The sequence below is a fragment of the Neodiprion virginianus genome, chromosome 1 (genome assembly GCF_021901495.1).
Source record: "Neodiprion virginianus isolate iyNeoVirg1 chromosome 1, iyNeoVirg1.1, whole genome shotgun sequence".
Taxonomy (NCBI): Eukaryota; Metazoa; Arthropoda; class Insecta; order Hymenoptera; family Diprionidae; genus Neodiprion; species Neodiprion virginianus.
Window position 1 is genome coordinate 36,873,788 of NC_060877.1, and position 20,430 is coordinate 36,894,217.

The 20,430-nt window shown below is 41.4% G+C and overlaps 1 protein-coding gene across 1 annotated transcript; it reads right to left on the reverse strand.

The window, feature by feature from the left end:
• Nucleotides 1-11,097: 11,097 nt before the first annotated feature.
• On the reverse strand, nt 11,098-19,471 carry LOC124304322 (enhancer of split mbeta protein-like). The gene is made up of 4 exons (XM_046762361.1): nt 18,941-19,471; nt 18,358-18,447; nt 13,664-13,936; nt 11,098-13,275 (listed from the first exon to the last, which is right to left on the reverse strand). The coding sequence occupies exons 1-4, from the start codon at nt 18,992-18,994 to the stop codon at nt 12,814-12,816; spliced, it is 879 nt and encodes a 292-aa protein (XP_046618317.1). The 5' UTR covers nt 18,995-19,471; the 3' UTR covers nt 11,098-12,813.
• Between the last annotated feature and the right edge of the window lie 959 nt (nt 19,472-20,430).

A 20,430-nucleotide genomic window follows, 5' to 3' on the forward strand; every position in this document is an offset into this window, starting at 1 on the left:
GAGCGATGACCTGTGGCGGCTAAAAGGTGGTAGGCAGTACACTGCAGAGAGAAAATTACACACAGGGAGTGGATGGAAGTCCGGGGGGATGACACGTGTCGTGATTGTTGTTTACGAGGGACTGATTGCGTCGGCGTGGGTTGAATTCAGGGTGTCCGATGCTCGGTGTTAACGGCGGTAATGGAACAAAGCGGTTCAGGGCGCCGTTCCTCTCTTACCGCAGAAAATCATTAAGATATGCATTACCGCACGGCCATGGGGAGCGAATGTCGATGTCAAAAAAACGGGAATCGTAGAACAGAAAAAGGGAGAACAAAACCACGGTTACGAGAAGAATGAAGATATCAAGCGCGCGACGTTCAATTTACGACTTCATTCGAATCAAATTTTTCCAGGACATTAACGATTTCTATTCACGCAGATGATTCTACGACTTGTGATTCATCGTCGAGTCCAGATATCAAAACTTGCTGTAGCAGTTTCGAAGTACTTTACTATAAACCTGAGTGTAATAATGTACTTTGCAGAAACGTTATCATCCCTGTCTTCTCAACTCTGAAGATGTGATCAGACTGTGACGGATGTTCACTTCCGGGTACTTTGGCCGTCACTTTCTGTTCCGCAGGGCACGATTAATCCTCGGATTATCACCGACTGCGACGGCATCGCAGCGCCTTAGTCCGGTTCTTTCTGGTTGCCTCGGCTCTTGACTCGAAGATGCATTGATCGCTGCAGGAGTGCGCGATCTATTATACGATCTATCCTTGGACGGCGCTCCGTCATCCGGAATATCTGATTTATACGGCCAATTTCACGTTACACGTGTCCGGATTAAGCATCCGTAAAACCCGGACGCGTGCAATGGAGAAGATTAAACACTAACCGATTAACGATCAATGATTAGAATTTGGTCGAGGTAATAGAATATTTACTCAATGCCGAGTCATTCCGTTCGTGGGGTGGTTATCTTCGAGGTGATGCTTGGTCACGGATGCAGCAGTGATAAAAAAATGGTAACTACTTTGCGACGTGTGCTTCAGGTGCGTATTGAAATTCAACTCGTTACTCCCGCGGAGGAAAGTTAATGCTTCAATTCTCCTTTGTTGACTAAAACGTCGAGTTTTACTCGCGTTCCGATTGTGCAAAGATCCGGGTACGCATTACCAACACTAATTCTCTGGGTGGACCTATAATAGGTACTACACCTGTATAACGGACTAGGTGCAAGCAGTGCCTGGGTCCCGTTTGTCATTATGATTTCCGCGGAGAAACGAAATTACAATAAATTATAACGAAACGTTGTGCGTTCGCCGGATTTGAATGCGGTTGTCCATTGAAGGACGATAATAGGACGGCGCCGAAAATGGTTGACGAAAGTCACCGGCATGTGTGTGGGCAGGACAAATCCAGCAAGAGAAATACCTACACCTCCGAGGCAAAGACGTGAGCCTAGACGACACTCTCTACCTACCCATTCAGCTTCGACTCGCTTCAATACATCATACGCACCACAAGTCCTCGCTGTGCACCTTCCCAAGTGACAGAAAGAGAGAGAGAGAGGGAGGGAGAGTGAGAAGGAGACACGTGGGCGCGGTTGAACCGAGGAGAAGACTCAATCCACGACTACCGATTCCCCAGAGTCGCGATATTCGCCGGCGACTGCTCAGCGGGTGCTAAACGTTGCGGATGACGGATCGAGGCTCGTTGAGATGGTGACAATCGAACATCGTTACGAAAGGATTGCTGGGCTCCGATTGACCCTTGATCCTTTTCCCTTTCACTTCTCGTTCGCGAGCGACGCAGACATCGCGGTATCAATTAGAATGACGAAAAGCGCCCCTGGGAGAAATCCGACCTCGCATTCCTCGGAAGCTGAGACTAGACCAGGTGAGACCCGAACTTTTGAATCGGCAGGATGGGAATCCCTCAGGGATCGATAGTTCCTAATTGTTCGCATTGACCTTTTTGCGCGGGGGCGCGGCGAATATTTGTTGCTGTTTCCAACCACTTCGCTATTACTCAACCCCGGCCCCCTATTTTGACAGCGGAGTTTACCCACCTCCAGCAGCTTCTTATTCAGCTCACCCACTCTTCCTGGGGCGAGAGTGGCACCGCAAAGATTAAATTTCTTTCTATCGAGATTCTTACGCAGATAGAAGTATCGGCATGACTGTTAGTAGTCAGCTTTGTTCCATAGAAACTTTAGGCATAGGTTTGTATTACATAGATTCCGAATACCATTCGGGCAGTTGAAGGACGATTAATTCACTATCAATTATCAGTGCAGGATGATCAACATGATCATTAAAATGGTTTCCAGCCATTTCTGACATGTTCAGATCCAGACCAATTAAAATTACTATTTTCCATCTTCGATACACGTCATACTTGACAGTCACATCATCATTCTTGCTACTAGCCATCGGAATCTTTCCAAACTGAAAGAAATCCACGACAATGAAACTTGATCACGTTACTATATAGAAATTTAATCTTTGAGAATATCGTTTGTCTACGCGAAAGCTCGACGAACCATCATACCCATCCTCACTTTCCTAATCCAATAGCATGCAAAATCTGAAATCTGTAAAACTAACTTTCCTTTGGATTTCACAGGCATGGTTCCATACTTGAGGACGAGGAACGAATCAAGCGCCCGTTGTGGTGGAAAGGAACTGACAGATCAACCGCTCGTGGGTCCCCAGTGCCGAACTGGTTTACATTTACACCTTTGGAGGCCGTGAGCTCGGAGCAACAGGCGAGGCTCAACCTGGCCCACAGTTAATTGCCAGCATTTAATGAGGACTCTTTGACGGGCCGCGCACCGCCACGTTGCCTCCTGTGCCAGACCCGAACACTCCGAGCATCTCGCATCCGCGTACAACGTATCCCCCCGGCATTTCAGTGGGAGCAAGATGCATCCAAGACCTCCGTGCATCGGGACTCTATAGTTAAAGGACAGGAGTTGATGAGGCTAAACTGAACTGATCAACTGGGACAAGGATTGAGATGTCGTTACTGAAAGTTGCGGTGTGAAGAAGTTAATGGTACAATGATACTTCCTACGAGAATGAACTATCTTGTTAAATAACACGCAGCTTAGTCGACTGAATTTGCAGTAATACTGAACGTTCATTTTTAGATCTTTTCATTCTCGTAATGCTCATTTGCTATTAAATCAAGTTCAAGACTTTTTACTGTTTGAAAATTGACTGACTTGATCTTATCCCGATCAGAACATCTTTCGCACTGGTATCATCTGTCAGCGGTACTTTTCGATGATTTTGATTGACCGTAAGACTATCACGAAGTACCTAACTGTGCAATGCGTGTTTTACAGTTTGCACAGTTAGTCTTTGACCATCTGTGAAGCAAGGGTTCGGGGAACCCGTCGCAGTTCAGGTATAAAGGCAAGCTGTGAAGTGACCTGTCGTAAACGGAGTTGGGATACTGTAGCTATGCACGTACTCAACGGGTATAGGTATCCGTAAAGCATCGCGGTTGACAAAAAGCTGGGCGAATTAATGTGCAAACAAGTTTTCAGCATGATTTATGCTGATTGAATGCAATTAAACGAAAATTACGATCATCATCTTCGCGGCTCTAGCACTTATATCTGACACGCTCCAGCTTGTAATATGTGCTACTAAACGGGCAACGGGAAGTCCGCTTTTTACTCCCGAGGAAACGCGCTTCATACAATTATACCTCCGAGAGAAAAACAACCCTCAGCTGGATGCTAACGCGTAAAGCGAAGCAGAGCTTCTCTTTCTCTCTCTCTCTCTCTCTCTCTCTCTCTCTCTCTCTCTCTCTCTGTGCATTTTCTATTGCAGTCCTTCTCGCAGGATGTGCTCGCAACGGACCGCAAAAAGGTTTGAAGAATTTCTTACTGGTAAAAGAATGTTACTCACACTAAAGTTTATCGCTTTTGAAACCAGAGGAACCCGAGATCCAAATATCTTGTCATTTATTTATTCTTTCATTAATTTTTGTTAAACTAATTGTAAAATGAAATTCAGATCACGTTGAAGAATATTTATGTAACAGTTTTTAGTCCTTCTTCGTCAGTGCTACTCAAAATTAAACTCAACCAATCCCATGGATATTTTGCTTTTTGCGGATAAGCGGAACATTGAATCGGGTAACTTTATTAATTCCGAAAAAGCTTCATCAGAATGTTTTCCGGAGTCATTATTTTACTCCGAAAATCGCATGTCGGTGAGAAAAATCTGTAAAACCAGCAAAAGAAGGAATGGTAATCAATTCGCCTCCGGGGTCCCAGAACCATTATAGGAGCGTGGCGGCACGGACCTTCCGCAGGACCAGGACCAAGGAATCGATGTTGACATGCCGGTCAATTTTCCGGGATATGTTCCGCGACAAATCCATTCCTTACGTAATCAATTCCGCCCCTGCAGCCCCTCCGATCCGATATGCTGGAAATCTGCGGTTTCCGGTCAGCCTCGAAGCTTCCTGCTTAGAAGAGATTCTTAGAACCCTCATAAATCGTTAGGCAAAAGTGTCGATGGACAGGCATTAATGGTCTTTCCCCAACCTTCCGACCGAAGTTCAACAAACAGGATATGTTATTTTGATCGCCATAGATCGAACACTTTTAAAAAAGCCCAATTTTACGTATGCAGCATTATCGAAGTCGTGCACAATTCATTCCTCCTGTTTTGATGAAAATTTCAGACGAGAATGAGCGGGGCGCTTCGGGGTGGCCTAGCCGCGGTACTTTTGAAACTTGCGAACCTTTATTTTCTTTGTCGTTCTTATTGTCACCTTCGTGTTCGAATCCACTCAAATCGACCTTCCGTACAATGCCGTCGGCGAGGGTACAAAGCCTCTGAGAAACCTGCCGCCATTTTGAGCTCGCCGACAAAAGAGCCGCCATTTTGATTTAGTGGCGGCGATTGTCAATGGTTCGATTGTTGGCAAACTACGAGCGTTTCACCCCTCGAGCCCTTCCACTCCGTCGCACACTCTCAGATCTGACAAGCTGCGGCTGCACTGACTTTCCCATTCGCGTTGCCGCCATTCGACGCCCAACGAATGCGTTCTGTGACACTGGTTTGATATTTATATGTAACGCATTGTGATTGGTACAGAAGGGGTGCCAGCGATACCTGCGTGTGGTCCAGATTTTACTTACATTCGTTTTTTTCTTCACCACTTTTATACCAAATTGTGGGAAATACTGACGCGACCGAATTCTTTCCGATATGACCTTACGGAGATGAATGAATGAATGCGACCCCCTCACGTTAAGAGCTTCGAAAGCAATTCAGGACACCGGAAAAAGTTTAACTTCACCACTTAACGATCCTTAAACCGGTTCAACACGTATGTGAATCCCCACTATTCACGTTTTATGGTTCTGAGGTTTTTGTTAGATATTCTTTTTCGCATTGCTACATGGCTTTTTATTCTTAAACCGTCAGCGGTTAGTCAATCGGAGGATGCTGAGTCGCCATTAATATTTATTTGTATCAATAGTTTGTTTTGCGATCTTGGAGTTCTAGCTGAAGGATGTACGGGCGTGTAGGTCGAAATCGTGCTAGGTCAACGAAAATTACACAAATTGTTCTCATCTTTATTTTAGAACCCTGTCTAAAATTAGGAAGTGATTGTCTGACCTGTACCGGAGTTATTTTACTTACAATTTTGGGTGATTTCCCTGATTTGATCCTGATCGAAAACTGTCAGGCTCAATGTAAAATCATGAAAAATTAAAAGTAAAGTAACTCCGTTATGAATTAGACAATCGCTTCGAAATTTTACACAGGTATTTAAAATCAAAGTAAAAACAATTTGCATGATTTTTATCGACTTAACAGGAATTCGATCTACATCCCTATACATCTTTAATTATGCAACAGCATTATAACGAGTATTACATGTGTTGAAAATTATATATTATAAGCAATATTGGGTTGCCTCATTTTTCCTTTTGGAGGAAAATTAAGACCTCCTAATATCGTTTTGTATTTTCAGATATGTATTTATATACTTTTTGAAATGATTTAACACAGTTCTAGAATTTTTACAAAAGTATGAACGTTACCATAAAAATATGCAGAGTTGTGAGCAATTTGAACTTACTCCTGAGATAAGAGTAGTAAGTAGAATTGTCACGCTCAAGCGAGTGGCGCCACTTTATGGATATAGTGGATACAGTTGCTCGTGGTATGTTACGTGCAAATTGCAGGTCAGCAGGCGCAATCTCGCGGTTCTCTAGCGCCTTCAAGGAGGCTTTTGAGTTGACATCACAGTGTTCGGGTTGCCTGTGTAGCAGGCTGAGAATTGTCGTGTTTGATATCATCTAATAAGGTTTCAGCATTGTGAAAAATTGAATTTCAAACTGATGAATTTTCAAGGGGTAAGGTAAAATATACTATGGTGAATATTATTCTACATGTATAAAACTTTTTATCTCTAATTCTAGTCATACGATTCTTCCTACACAAAACGGATCTGAAGCAATCCAAAACAAAAGACGTTCCAATCGTCGTGGGACCAACAGCTGAAAAATGCGACTAGAATGTGGAGAAATTCAATGATTTATTCATTTCAATCCAGATTACATGTAGGAGTAACAATACATCATCATACATAATATATCGTATCCTGCAGTGGTGAGTTGCGCTTGTACTCAAGCCGAGAGTTGGACTACACTTATTGACTACCACAATCACTATCTGATATATTATTTTTTATATTTTACTTTTAAGATAATGTATACTGCATTACTTTATTCTGTTACAATATTTAAACTAATTACGTAATGTTCAATCGTACTGTTGCATTCCGTTTTGTCTTTCACTTTTATATTATTGATATCAAGTTGAATTTCTACACACTGACACCTAACACTTGTACTAGAATTAAAACATATTAAATAAACGGCTGAAACTTGGCTGCTATAAGGTTATGCTTTTTTTCCCCCAACTTTTCAGCAACCCGGTGAGGATTTCATGAGTTTTGGCCGGAGCTCGTGCTTCATTCTTGCTTTTTTGCAATTTTTGGACGATAAAGTTTTCCTAGCTGGAAAAGATTTCTACGATTGTTCGTAGAATATTTGTGCCCTAAGATATACGAAGAAGACATATAGAACAGCGTTGGACCTAAGATTGAAAGAATACTAAGGAAGTTGCTCATTTTTTGGTTGCCACTATACATTCAATTTTTACAGCGCGTTCAAGCTATACGTAATCAATTCTTCTTCAAAATCACGCCGAGACAGTGAAACCAAGAATCAATGCAGAGCATTATTCAAAATTGGACAATTTTCGAATGAAAAATTCGAAGGGGTTAGAATTCCTATTATGACGATTTTCGAGCCAATAACTTTTGGTCTAGGAATCGATTTGAATGACCTTTTCTAGACTGATTGCACCGCAAAGAAAACAGGAAAGGCAATTAAAACCTCGTAGAAGCTACAACTGAAAAGATGCAAAGAAAATTTCTCGTTTTTGGGCTGTAAGTTTTCACCAGCTGCTCACAGAGACTTGAAACCATTCGCAATCGATTCCTTTCGCAAAATGACGTCGGAATAGTGCCACAAAGACTTTATTCCAGCACTTTTCAAAATCGCGAAAATTTTCGCCAAAAATACAAAGGGGTTAACCTACCTTTTTTTTTGACCAAAGAATCTTTCGTCTCAGAATTGATTTCTATGACTCTTTACCGACCAATTGGACCTCCAGGAACTCAAAAAACGCAGCAACAAATGCGTGGGATCATCAGCAGAGAAATTACGATGTGGAAAGCAGCAATTGGAAAATGTCCAAAACACAGGTTCTCGTTTTTCGGCTGTAACTTTAGATCCGATGCTCGCAGCGTATTGGGACTGCGCTTAATCGATTCCTTTCGCAAAATTACGTCGGAATAGTGCCACAAAGACTTGATTCCAGCACTTTTCAAAATCCCCAAAATTTTCGCCAAAAATACAAAGGGGTTAACCTTCCTTTTTTTTTGACCAAAAAATCTTTCGTCTCAGAATTGATTTCTATGACTCTTTACCGACCAATTGGACCCCCAGGAACTCAAAAAACGCAGCGAAAAATGCGTGGGATCATCAGCAGAGAAATTACGATGTGGAAAGCAGCAATTGGAAAATGTCCAAAACACAGGTTCTCGTTTTTCGGCTGTAACTTTAGATCCGATGCTCGCAGCGTATTGGGACTGCGCTTAATCGATTCCTTTCGCAAAATTACGTCGGAATAGTGCCACAAAGACTTGATTCCAGCACTTTTCAAAATCCCCAAAATTTTCGCCAAAAATACAAAGGGGTTAACCTTCCTTTTTTTTTGACCAAAAAATCTTTCGTCTCAGAATTGATTTCTATGACTCTTTACCGACCAATTGGACCCCCAGGAACTCAAAAAACGCAGCGAAAAATGCGTGGGATCATCAGCAGAGAAATTACGATGTGGAAAGCAGCAATTGGAAAATGTCCAAAACACAGGTTCTCGTTTTTCGGCTGTAACTGTTGATCCGTTGCTCGCAGCGTATTGGGACTGCGCTTAATCGATTCCTTTCGCAAAATTACGTCGGAATAGTGCCACAAAGACTTGATTCCAGCACTTTACAAAATCGCGAAAATTTTCGCCAAAAATACAAAGGGGTTAACCTTCCTTTTTTTTTGACCAAAAAATCTTTCGTCTCAGAATTGATTTCTATGACTCTTTACCGACCAATTGGACCCCCAGGAACTCAAAAAACGCAGCGAAAAATGCGTGGGATCATCAGCAGAGAAATTACGATGTGGAAAGCAGCAATTGGAAAATGTCCAAAACTCAGGTTCTCCTGTTTGGCTGTAACTTTAGATCCGATGCTCGCAGCGTATTGGGACTGCGCTTAATCGATTCCTTCCGCAAAATTACGTCGGAATAGTGCCACAAAGACTTGATTCCAGCACTTTTCAAAATCGCGAAAATTTTCGCCAAAAATACAAAGGGGTTAACCTTCCTTTTTTTTTGACCAAAAAATCTTTCGTCTCAGAATTGATTTCTATGACTCTTTCCCGACCAATTGGACCCCCAGGAACTCAAAAAACGCAGCGAAAAGAGCCTGGCACCAACAGCAGAGGAATGACGACGAAAAGATGTTCAACTGAAAAATGTGAAAAACACAGGTTCTCGTTTTTCGGCTGTAACTGTTGATCCGTTGCTCGCAGCGTATTGGGACTGCGCTTAATCGATTCCTTTCGCAAAATTACGTCGGAATAGTGCCAAAAAGACTTGATTCCAGCACTTTTCAAAATCGCGAAAATTTTCGCCAAAAATACAAAGGGGTTAACCTTCCTTTTTTTTTGACCAGAAAATCTTTCGTCTCAGAATTGATTTCTATGACTCTTTCCCGACCAATTGGACCCCCAGGAACTCAAAAAACGCAGCGAAAAATGCGTGGGATCATCAGCAGAGAAATTACGATGTGGAAAGCAGCAATTGGAAAATGTCCAAAACTCAGGTTCTCCTGTTTGGCTGTAACTTTAGATCCGATGCTCGCAGCGTATTGGGACTGCGCTTAATCGATTCCTTTCGCAAAATTACGTCGGAATAGTGCCACAAAGACTTGATTCCAGCACTTTTCAAAATCGCCAAAATTTTCGCCAAAAATACAAAGGGGTTAACCTTCCTTTTTTTTTGACCAGAAAATCTTTCGTCTCAGAATTGATTTCTATAACTCTTTCCCGACCAATTGGACCCCCAGGAACTCAAAAAACGCAGCGAAAAGAGCCTGGCACCAACAGCAGAGGAATGACGACGAAAAGATGTTCAACTGAAAAATGTGAAAAACACAGGTTCTCGTTTTTCGGCTGTAACTGTTGATCCGTTGCTCGCAGCGTATTGGGACTGCGCTTAATCGATTCCTTTCGCAAAATTACGTCGGAATAGTGCCACAAAGACTTGATTCCAGCACTTTTCAAAATCGCGAAAATTTTCGCCAAAAATACAAAGGGGTTAACCTTCCTTTTTTTTTGACCAGAAAATCTTTCGTCTCAGAATTGATTTCTATGACTCTTTCCCGACCAATTGGACCCCCAGGAACTCAAAAAACGCAGCGAAAAATGCGTGGGATCATCAGCAGAGAAATTACGATGTGGAAAGCAGCAATTGGAAAATGTCCAAAACTCAGGTTCTCCTGTTTGGCTGTAACTTTAGATCCGATGCTCGCAGCGTATTGGGACTGCGCTTAATCGATTCCTTTCGCAAAATTACGTCGGAATAGTGCCACAAAGACTTGATTCCAGCACTTTTCAAAATCGCCAAAATTTTCGCCAAAAATACAAAGGGGTTAACCTTCCTTTTTTTTTGACCAGAAAATCTTTCGTCTCAGAATTGATTTCTATGACTCTTTCCCGACCAATTGGACCCCCAGGAACTCAAAAAACGCAGCGAAAAGAGCCTGGCACCAACAGCAGAGGAATGACGACGAAAAGATGTTCAACTGAAAAATGTGAAAAACACAGGTTCTCGTTTTTCGGCTGTAACTGTTGATCCGTTGCTCGCAGCGTATTGGGACTGCGCTTAATCGATTCCTTTCGCAAAATTACGTCGGAATAGTGCCACAAAGACTTGATTCCAGCACTTTTCAAAATCGCCAAAATTTTCGCCAAAAATACAAAGGGGTTAACCTTCCTTTTTTTTTGACCAGAAAATCTTTCGTCTCAGAATTGATTTCTATGACTCTTTCCCGACCAATTGGACCCCCAGGAACTCAAAAAACGCAGCGAAAAATGCGTGGGATCATCAGCAGAGAAATTACGATGTGGAAAGCAGCAATTGGAAAATGTCCAAAACACAGGTTCTCGTTTTTCGGCTGTAACTGTTGATCCGTTGCTCGCAGCGTATTGGGACTGCGCTTAATCGATTCCTTTCGCAAAATTACGTCGGAATAGTGCCACAAAGACTTGATTCCAGCACTTTACAAAATCGCGAAAATTTTCGCCAAAAACAACACAAAGAGATTTTGTGCATGTCCTTCCAATAATACATGTTTGTATAGGAGTCTGTCACAACCGTTCCCCTTCTGTAGATTGCAACTAACAGAAAATTGTTACAAAAAGAATAAATATATTTATTTCATGGATAATGTTACAAACTTCATGACAAATGCAACCAACATAATAATGAGATTAAATTCATTCGCGACTGTGGGTCACAAAAAACGGAACGAATAGAAAGGCTTTTCATGTGGATCCCGACGATAATTAATGATCTTCGGCCTTCTCCATGCTTAAAAATTTAATTGCTTCGAGTGAACGTCTTGAATTTTCGATTACAGCAATAATACCTTGAGTGGATCAGAGACGAAATCTTGTGAGAACTGATACGAATGAGACGTATTACAATTATAGTATATAAATAAAGTTTGTTCAATTCGTAAGTTCAGCATTCATAACTATATAATAGATTTCTCCTTATAAATATTAACAGCAATAATCTACTAATAAAATTAACTAATCATTCACATTAGTTTGACGTAATACTATATATATATATGTATATATATATGTATACATACATACTGTATTTGTAGATCTACAAAGTAACAGAATAATAATGATAACCTGGGATACATTCGTATGAATTCTACAAACTACTACGTTAAAGCCACGTACCAAAATCATCAACATTATCGTATATGTGTGTTATATAGTGAATAAAGTTTCGTTTCCGCTTTGTACAAAAATAGATGTAGCAGTATTAAAATCATTGCAGATTTGAAAGATCACTTATTCATCGTGTACAGCCTCATCGATATTCACCTATACCTGCAGATGATTTCCTTCGGTTAATTCAAAAACGAGAATAGCTGCATCTATTCTATGCGGTTAGAGTCAAGGCTATTTTTAGTATAATCATTACCGTGTCGATGTTAAAACTAACAATTAATAATCGTAAGGTGTCATATAATATTAATATAAATACATTACGCTTTAGAATAAAATAAACAATCACAGATTATTTTGTTTCTAATATAACTCGTGAGGTATTCTACCCTGAATTTGATTTTTGAATCCAAATCGGATACGAGTAGTTCCTATAACGATCAATCAACCTGTTGGAATGTAGAAATGGGCCTTGCCGGTTAATTATGTTTTATATTGCAACTCTCAACTTGAACAAATATGATATCAAGACGACAACAAGACAATCTTTGCGGAATTATTGCATACTTTTCATGTATCATAAGCTATAGGAGAACAACTCAGGGGAATAGAATTAAGCGACAACTTAAACTAACATACAGTATTCGTACAAGTCATAAGAAAAAATCTTACCGTATCGCTAAATTAATTTAAAAAGAACTAACATGAAGCAAATATGTATCACATTGTCATCGCAGATGAATATATAATTATTTCGAATCACGAAATGAACCCGTTGAATAATCTATGTATATATATTAAATGAACGAGTAGGCTTATGATAAAAAAAAATGTACGGAAAAATAATGCGTTCTGCATATTGAAGCGATGACACGATTGCGAAAATTGATCGAATAGTCGACGAAAAAGGTGCTGTAGATTTTTTAACAAAATCAAGAACGGGAATACTATATTGATTACTTTTTGAAAAACAATATATATCGAAACAAATGTATGTGCAATTGAAATAATAGGTTTCTGCTTTTTTGATTGTAATTCTTAATCATTATTTCAAATATAGAATTTAATAAATTTATTCGAATGTAAGCATGGAAAACAAAAATTCAAAATCTGCTACCATCAACGCGATTGCAGTCGGTTAAGTAGGGCTTCACCTACCATCGCCCGAAGCATGAAGAACGATATTGGCCTGACTACCAGGGTCTCCACATCGGATCACCATCGTCAACATTCTCGACGTCGATCTCTTCGTCGTCATCGGCAACTGGTTGAGCGTTAGGATCGGTTTTGGCCTGACGATCGACCGTCGGTAACCGATTATCGGGGGAGAGATCGATGGAGCATCCATCCCGAGGGATCGAGATCTGTGTTTCTTTACCGACGAGGCTCGGCGGCGCCAACTCCTTACCGACTTGACAAGGAGGAGTGTGCGGCCGTTCGGTAACGTTAACTTTGTCACCACGGTAAGGATGCAGCGTTACCCGTGGAGACGAATTCTGTCTCGGGGGTGGCGAACCCCTGGTGCTACTGCCGGCAGGGCTTACCGACCTCACCAAAAGCTTCGCCGTTTTGTCCAAGCTCCCTAGGGTTGGCGAAACTAGCGATGATCTTGACGTCATCGGAGACGAAGGAGGGGAATTCGCTCTTTGCGGGACCTGCGCGAAAAGGAAACGATCGATCAATAGCGTGAAAATTGTTAAAGATCACGAATTTCTGACACAGGGGAAGTGCGATAAAGAAACTTGACTAGACGTTTCATTGGTCTAGACGAATTTCAGTGACTTTCGTGAGTCAGAATTTGATATTGTAAAGGGCAAATGAACGAAAATATAAATTTTCAAAGGAGTACCAATAAGAACTTCCCTTTGATGGCATTTTACGAGACGGTAGTTGAATATCAGCGATTTTTGCACTTGATGGAATAATCGAGGTTTCGCTTCATCAGTAAATAAAATTAGACAAAATTCTAATACCGGCTTTCTCACGGATTCTGAGAAAATTGAAGTGATCAAAGTGACGAAAGTAACAACGTAAATATTTGACCTGGATCTCTATTTGCCTGGTGGCTTGAAGACCCGAAGCAAGATGTCGAGCAAGCCGATCGGCAGCTTCTCCAGGAAGAGCGGTGAGAAATCTACAAGCCTCAGCAGCGCAGTGTCCAAAGCCTGATCGCCATCGGCTCTCGGACGAATCTTCACCTGGGACAGCGACTGTCGACAATCCGGAGGGTCGCGAGGCCTGAAGACGTTGAAGGTGCCGTACAGTCAGCTCTAAAATGTCGGCCTTTTCGAGCTTGCTGATGTTCTCTCCTTCTGTCTGTAAAAACGAAGCAAAGGTGAACTATTTTTCGTTCAATTACTTCACGATTTTACATCATAGATGACTTAGGGATCAGAGAAGAGAGTGAGATCTGGATCTCGGTTCCATCAATCGTTTGCAGCAGTCGCGTTTTATTGGGAGCTTGTTAATCTACTTATTCAATTAAAGGCAAACTGGGATTGTTTTCTCCACTTTTTTGCAGACTCCAGTTACCAGACACCAATCGCACTTGCTTCACGGTATTGCGTGAAGTGAAGCATAAAGTCGATTTCAACACAAGCCTTGAACTACGATCGTTCCGACGATACAAGGAATGTTTGTGATCTCTTGCCCCGGTACCGGAAATCCAAGATCAAAATCTCGTGCTCGTGGTTTACACTCGCTGGAGATAATGACGATACTGAAATGCTCTACAAATTTGAACCTGATCGCCTGACTAGTTCCTGAGATATCGTCCGCGGTGTGCGTAGGTCTAAAGAACCATCTCGATCAACGCCTACGCGGAGAATAGGATTAGTTACACTACACGGAGTGCTATCATCAAGTCGCCACGTTGTATGAGGACCATATAACAAGTTTTTGGAGTATATCGCCCTCATTGCTGTACAATAAAATAAACTCAATAAAACTGCGATTATCAGGGTTCTCGTAGGTTTCATCAACCTGAGCCAGGTAAAAAAACCTGTCGAGTTTTTTGGCGCCCTGCAATTTCTTTCGAATCTCGTAAGAAAATCAATTATAGGTTGATGAAAGGATACCAATTTATCATCAATGTATCGTATAAATTTACACATAAATAATACCGACTCCGAAGATCAAGTTGTCTCGTGAGTTTTCAGCAACCGACGAAGAAGAGATTTTATAGAGAGGAAACTCGATGCGGTATTTTGGCACAACCTCTAGCGAGTCGCGTCCAAGCTACACGATAGAAATTTCAATGAAAAAAGCTCAGCCCGAAGAGAGATAAGCCCAGATAAATGTTCGCGAAGCTTACAACAGTTTCGGGACAAATCGTCGGTACGAAAATCTACTCAATGACAGTAGCGCGGAATTCTCTCTACCACAAACAAAGTCCGTGCGTGAGAATGGCCAACTTATAATAAGAAATCGATTAATTACGTCGCGACTCGTTGGATGGCGCCATAAAAAGAGAGCTGAACCTAGACTGGCGTCTCGTTGGTAGATCTCTCAAAGCACGTTGAAGTTGTCTGCAACACGAAAGGCGGCAAGTTACGCCGTTCGGGTTGGCGTTGCGCGTTCTTGTATTCAAATTCCGGCAATGAAATTGAATCGCTCCACGGTCTGGTGGCGCGAGGTCGGTTCACACGGAATCTTCGACGGCTAGAAACGCGTACCGAAGCAACCGGGCAACGTTGCAGGGCCGATACAGGAGGAGGTCGGAAGCGCGTCGAAGCGAGGATCGTGCGCGACCGAATCCTCGGCTCCGTGGCGCCTTTTTTAACCCGCTCCAAGGCCCGGAGACGATGCTGCTAATACCGTTTTTATTACTTGTGTGGGTTTTCGAGGTTTTGTCAGACTTGTTCGCTCACCGGGGATTGTTTGCTTTGTCTCGAGCGCGGCGAATTCGGGTTAAAAGTCGACATCACCTCCGATGGCATCGTGCCGGGTACGTTGGAGTATCCTGGACGTTTGCTACACCCGCAGCATCCGGCAAATATCGACTCTGAACTCGTTTCAATTAACAAAAATTTGGTTTTAACTGACCACGTTTTATATTCTTAATTTTTTTATTGCTATTTATAATATTACTTGTCAAAGGTTGCTTCGTATTCGCCAAGTTTTAGTCGTCTTTAGATTATTTTATCTATGGCTATTTATCTTGAGTCTGACAAGATCTTTTTTTACCACGCTTACGAACAAAAGTAAAAATCAAAAAAGTTACCATTTTTCAAATATGTAATTTAATCTTATTTTTCCAATAAACCTGCGACTCTAATAGAAAAAAAAATCAATTTTGCTTTTTACCTACACGAATTGCTTTAGAGTAAAATAAACAGGAAATTTTCCGAAAGTTCATAACTCAACAACAAATTGAGATAAATATTTTCACAAAGTTACGAATTTTCTATTTTCGACAGGTAGAATGAATTTGAAAAAAATAAGCAAAACAAAGATTCGACCGCAACATCTTATCCTATATTATCAAAAATATTTTCAGTTTTTTTATTCTTTCTCTCTACACTTGCGCATATATATATATATATATATTCTTCACAACTAAGATATCTCTTTAAAATCGTATTCAAATTATCGATTTTACTTTTATATAAGATTTGCCGTTTCGAAGATTGAATTTCACGCAACTCTGTTTGCTGCGAAATATTTTTTTACCGCGAACATCCAACCGAATTAAATAAATTTCCTAGTTCAAATCCTTCGCGTTTCCCAAGCGACGAAGGGTGCAATTTTCACTGATCACGGCTCGTTACGTAAATTGTTATTTACGTACCAACTGTAATATTACACATGGATAGGTAGAATATGTATATCGACGATGAATAAATATCTCAGATTTGCGGAATTTGCTTCCTGGCGGTCAGCCTGCGTTAAATTATACAACCATTACTGCCACGCTGTTGAAAGGATCCGCAAAGAGCACATCAAGAGGCGATCGTCGAAGCACGAAATATCACGATTTACTCCGCTGTTATACTTAATTCGAAACAAAACGCGACCCGCGTTTCTCGGCTGCAGCGATGCGTTTCCTGCAGCGCACATCGGACGAATATGATTTTTACTTTATTTTTTTTCAAAAATGGCTCCAGTTCCCGCATCGAAGCTGCATAACGTATATAGATATATGTATTTCACGTTACGACACCGCATCAACGTCGTCGAACGCGTATAATTAAATTTTGTATACAAGAGAGTTTCTGAGAAGAAAATTACCCCGGTCAGAATTCAATGGGACATTAAACACACCCGTCTTTCTAATTTATGAATCCTTAAACTCCGGCTTTACCACAATTTATGCCGCTCTCATCCTCAGCGCTTTGCGTTACGCTGCGCTTAAACGCTCCTGAGCTTTCGGTATTATATAATATACTTCACACACGAAAAAGTACTGAAATAATTCGTTAAGTTCGCGAATGGTAACCAAAAATTATTCACTTATCTCGATCACGTCATCGATTAGAAGTGAAAGAAAGAGAAACTTATTACCGTCGATAGAAATTTCGACGATATTCCATGTTTCGGAAGTCTCGCAGTGTTTCTCCAGCCCCCCCCCCCCCCCCCATTTCTTCTGCATTCACGTCGAAATCCTGCAGAAGTTTCAACAACTGGAACTTGTAGTGAGAAATCGAATCGTATTCTATGCACATAATAAATTATATCCCATCGCGAAGATGTTTTCAATAAATACCGCGATGCGAAAATTTCTCGCTCGAGGCAGTCAGGGGCTCGTTTTCTAATTTCTAACTACCGTAGGTGCAGTCTTACGAGATGTTCGCTCCGATATTATCGAAGAACGGTCCGTCCGTCGGGTTCCCGCATCCCTTTGGCGCCGTCGGTTTACGACGACCCGTTGAAGAGAGTATAATGAAAGGAAAGATTTTTAAACACGCGCCAAAGCCGTTGATACGTACATACATATAATATAAACGGGTTTTACTCTCCGCCAATCTTGCGGATCCTTTATGTATGCAAAGTCGATAAAAATTCTGTGCGAAACGGCGCGTCCGATCAAAACCCTCGGCCCAATAAACTTTATTATACGCGCAATTTATACTCTCAGACACCTGTTAAAGCCCCGCTGAGGCCTTGATATTGCAATGAAATTGCCCCGTCGCACCTTGGAACGACGATCCGAATTCATAATAAGACGAGAAAAATTTCGGACAAATTTAAAGCCGTTCAAACTCCGGTTCGAAAAGTCACGCGAAGATCGGCAAAACCGTTATATCGTTATCGAATTATCGAGTCAAGGGTTGAACACTGATTTACATCCGAAAAGAGACTCGATCGACTCGTTTCCTTATTTCAAAGCACCCAGGAATCTTGATGCTGATTCATTGAGCAGCAAATATTATAGCTATTCTGGATTAGGTTTTAAATTATATCCACGTACAGGTATACAATATTTTTATAACATGTTTTCTAATTGTTTTTACTTATGATTGTGAAATTGAATCGGTGATTCGGATGAAGAAGTTTGGTGATTTACTTTGAATGTCGAAATGCGGAGGTTCGGCAAACGAGTTTTATTCAAAATGTGATTCCTTTTTTCCACAGTTTAGAAGGTTGAAATTCATATCAAGAATCATTCCACAATAATTTAATGATTTTGAGAAATATCCTAAGCATTATTCCACCTCAATGTTAAAATTTGATCTGCCCACTCTTCGCCAATCTCCATAAATGCACAATCAAATCTATAGAACGTCGATGATGCTTACCTCCAAAGCGTCGACCATGAGATCCTTGAGTTCGTCAAGGCACCGGTTGATACGAGCACGCCGTTTCCGTTCCAGAAGAGGTTTGGTTATCTAACGAATCACAGTAGGAGAATTAGGATATACCCTTAATTGTCACTTCTCTCTCCAACTCTCCGAGGCGGCTTGGAGTTTCATTGAATCAAGTTGTCAGATTGAAATTAATCTCAACCGCAGCGTATCAACGCACGCGTGTAGGTATCTTTATTATATCCGTGCTTTTTGAGCCAACACCTTTTCGTACAAGGATAAATCGACGTTGAACCAATAGAAAATAATCAAAAATATCTTCCAAATGCAAACAGTTTCCACAGACAAATCATGGACGCACGAATTTCAAACTAAATTTTTTATCACATTATTACCGATACCGAATGGACGATATCTTCGACTTTAAGAATAATCGGTTGCCGATTTACTCCGATTTTCCAAATTGAAACAGCGTTGTGACGAAATAATTTCAGATTGCGAAAAATCAGAACGTCATAACATCGTGACAGAAGAAAATCTAAACACCGGTATGTAAATATACTGTCCAAGTTCTTACCTTTTTGTATTGATAAGTCCTGGAAACCGGATGCGGATAATCGTACGACATCATTGCAGAATGACGTCTAATTCTCTGAGTTGCGTTCGGATAATGAGGCAATTAAAACACGGATGGGAACTGGGATTGAAGAACGGCGTTCGGAAAAATTTCAGAAAATTCACACACTAAAAGATCAAAAAATTTCGCGGCCGCAACGAGATCGGCAAAGCAAAGGTCAGCCCAAACCGTTCCGAACCGTTGAGCGCATTCCGTAAACCGAGTGCAATGACAGCTGTATCAAAAGCTGAGCGATCCCAGTTGGAAAAATCGTCGCACATACACGTGACGTTCGCTACTCGAGGTCTGCCGACGGACTGGATGGCAGTGCGACGGCAGCGGCGGCCATGCCGATAGACAGACCTTCAGCCACTTCAAAGGCCGGAGAGCTTTACCACCACCGCCACCGACGCTCTCAACAACGATCATCATCGTCACACCGTGCAGTTGGCGTTTCGGATACACCGACACAGATGCATCGATCTTCCTGGCTCTCCGCTGCACTTTTAACCCTGCACTCTAATCTTTCACCCCGTGTGCATGTGCACGCCGAATTGTACACTTGGGGACAATGAATCTAAACAGTTATGTTGGCAGCCCTGAGAAACCTACAGCGCCATATTCGGCCGAGCGCGAAACTAACTCAATCTCAGTAAACGTAACGTAACCCATGGCCGTCGAATCTAACCTTAAAATATCGCAGGGATAATGACTTGTTGGATTGAGACGTATTCTGAGGTTAGATTCGACGGTCATAGGTTACGTTACGCTTATTGAGATTGAGTTTGTTTCGCGCACGGCCGACTGTGGCGCTGTAGGTTTTTCTGTGCTGCCAACGTAACTGTCTGGTGTAAAAAATTAGCCGTCTCAGAATCATGTGAGTCCAAGTGTACATATAATACATACGTCGTTTGTTTCGTCGTCGACGCGGCACTTGACGAATCGTTATCGCCGGTTTAGGTACGCACTTGTTGGTTCACACCGACTAAATTGACTCAAATTTCTACCTCGTATATCGGCTCCGAGAGAGGCATGAGATGTTACAGAGGATAAGAATTGGCCGATCTCGTTGTATTTTATAAGAATATGAATAAAGATGTTTTCTGTTAGATTGGTTTGGCAGTTCTTATCGCCAAATTATTCCACTCAAATTTCACCGTACCAATTTTCAATTTACAATAATATTGTCAATTAATACAAGCCTGTAATATGAATTTATCGAGCATTTCTTAGCGCTTGGTTAATAATTGTTTTACTAAATTCCCGATCATATGTGTAGGAAAAATTTCAGAGAATTGAGACAGGAATAATTGATATTTGTTCTATCCCGCGCAGTATCAAATAAACAATTCATTTTGCCCGATAAAATCTGCCTCCTTTAATTAGCGTTTAAAATTACGAGTAGGTATTAAAAAGATCAGAGGATGCGGAAGGAGAAGAGAAAAATTTAG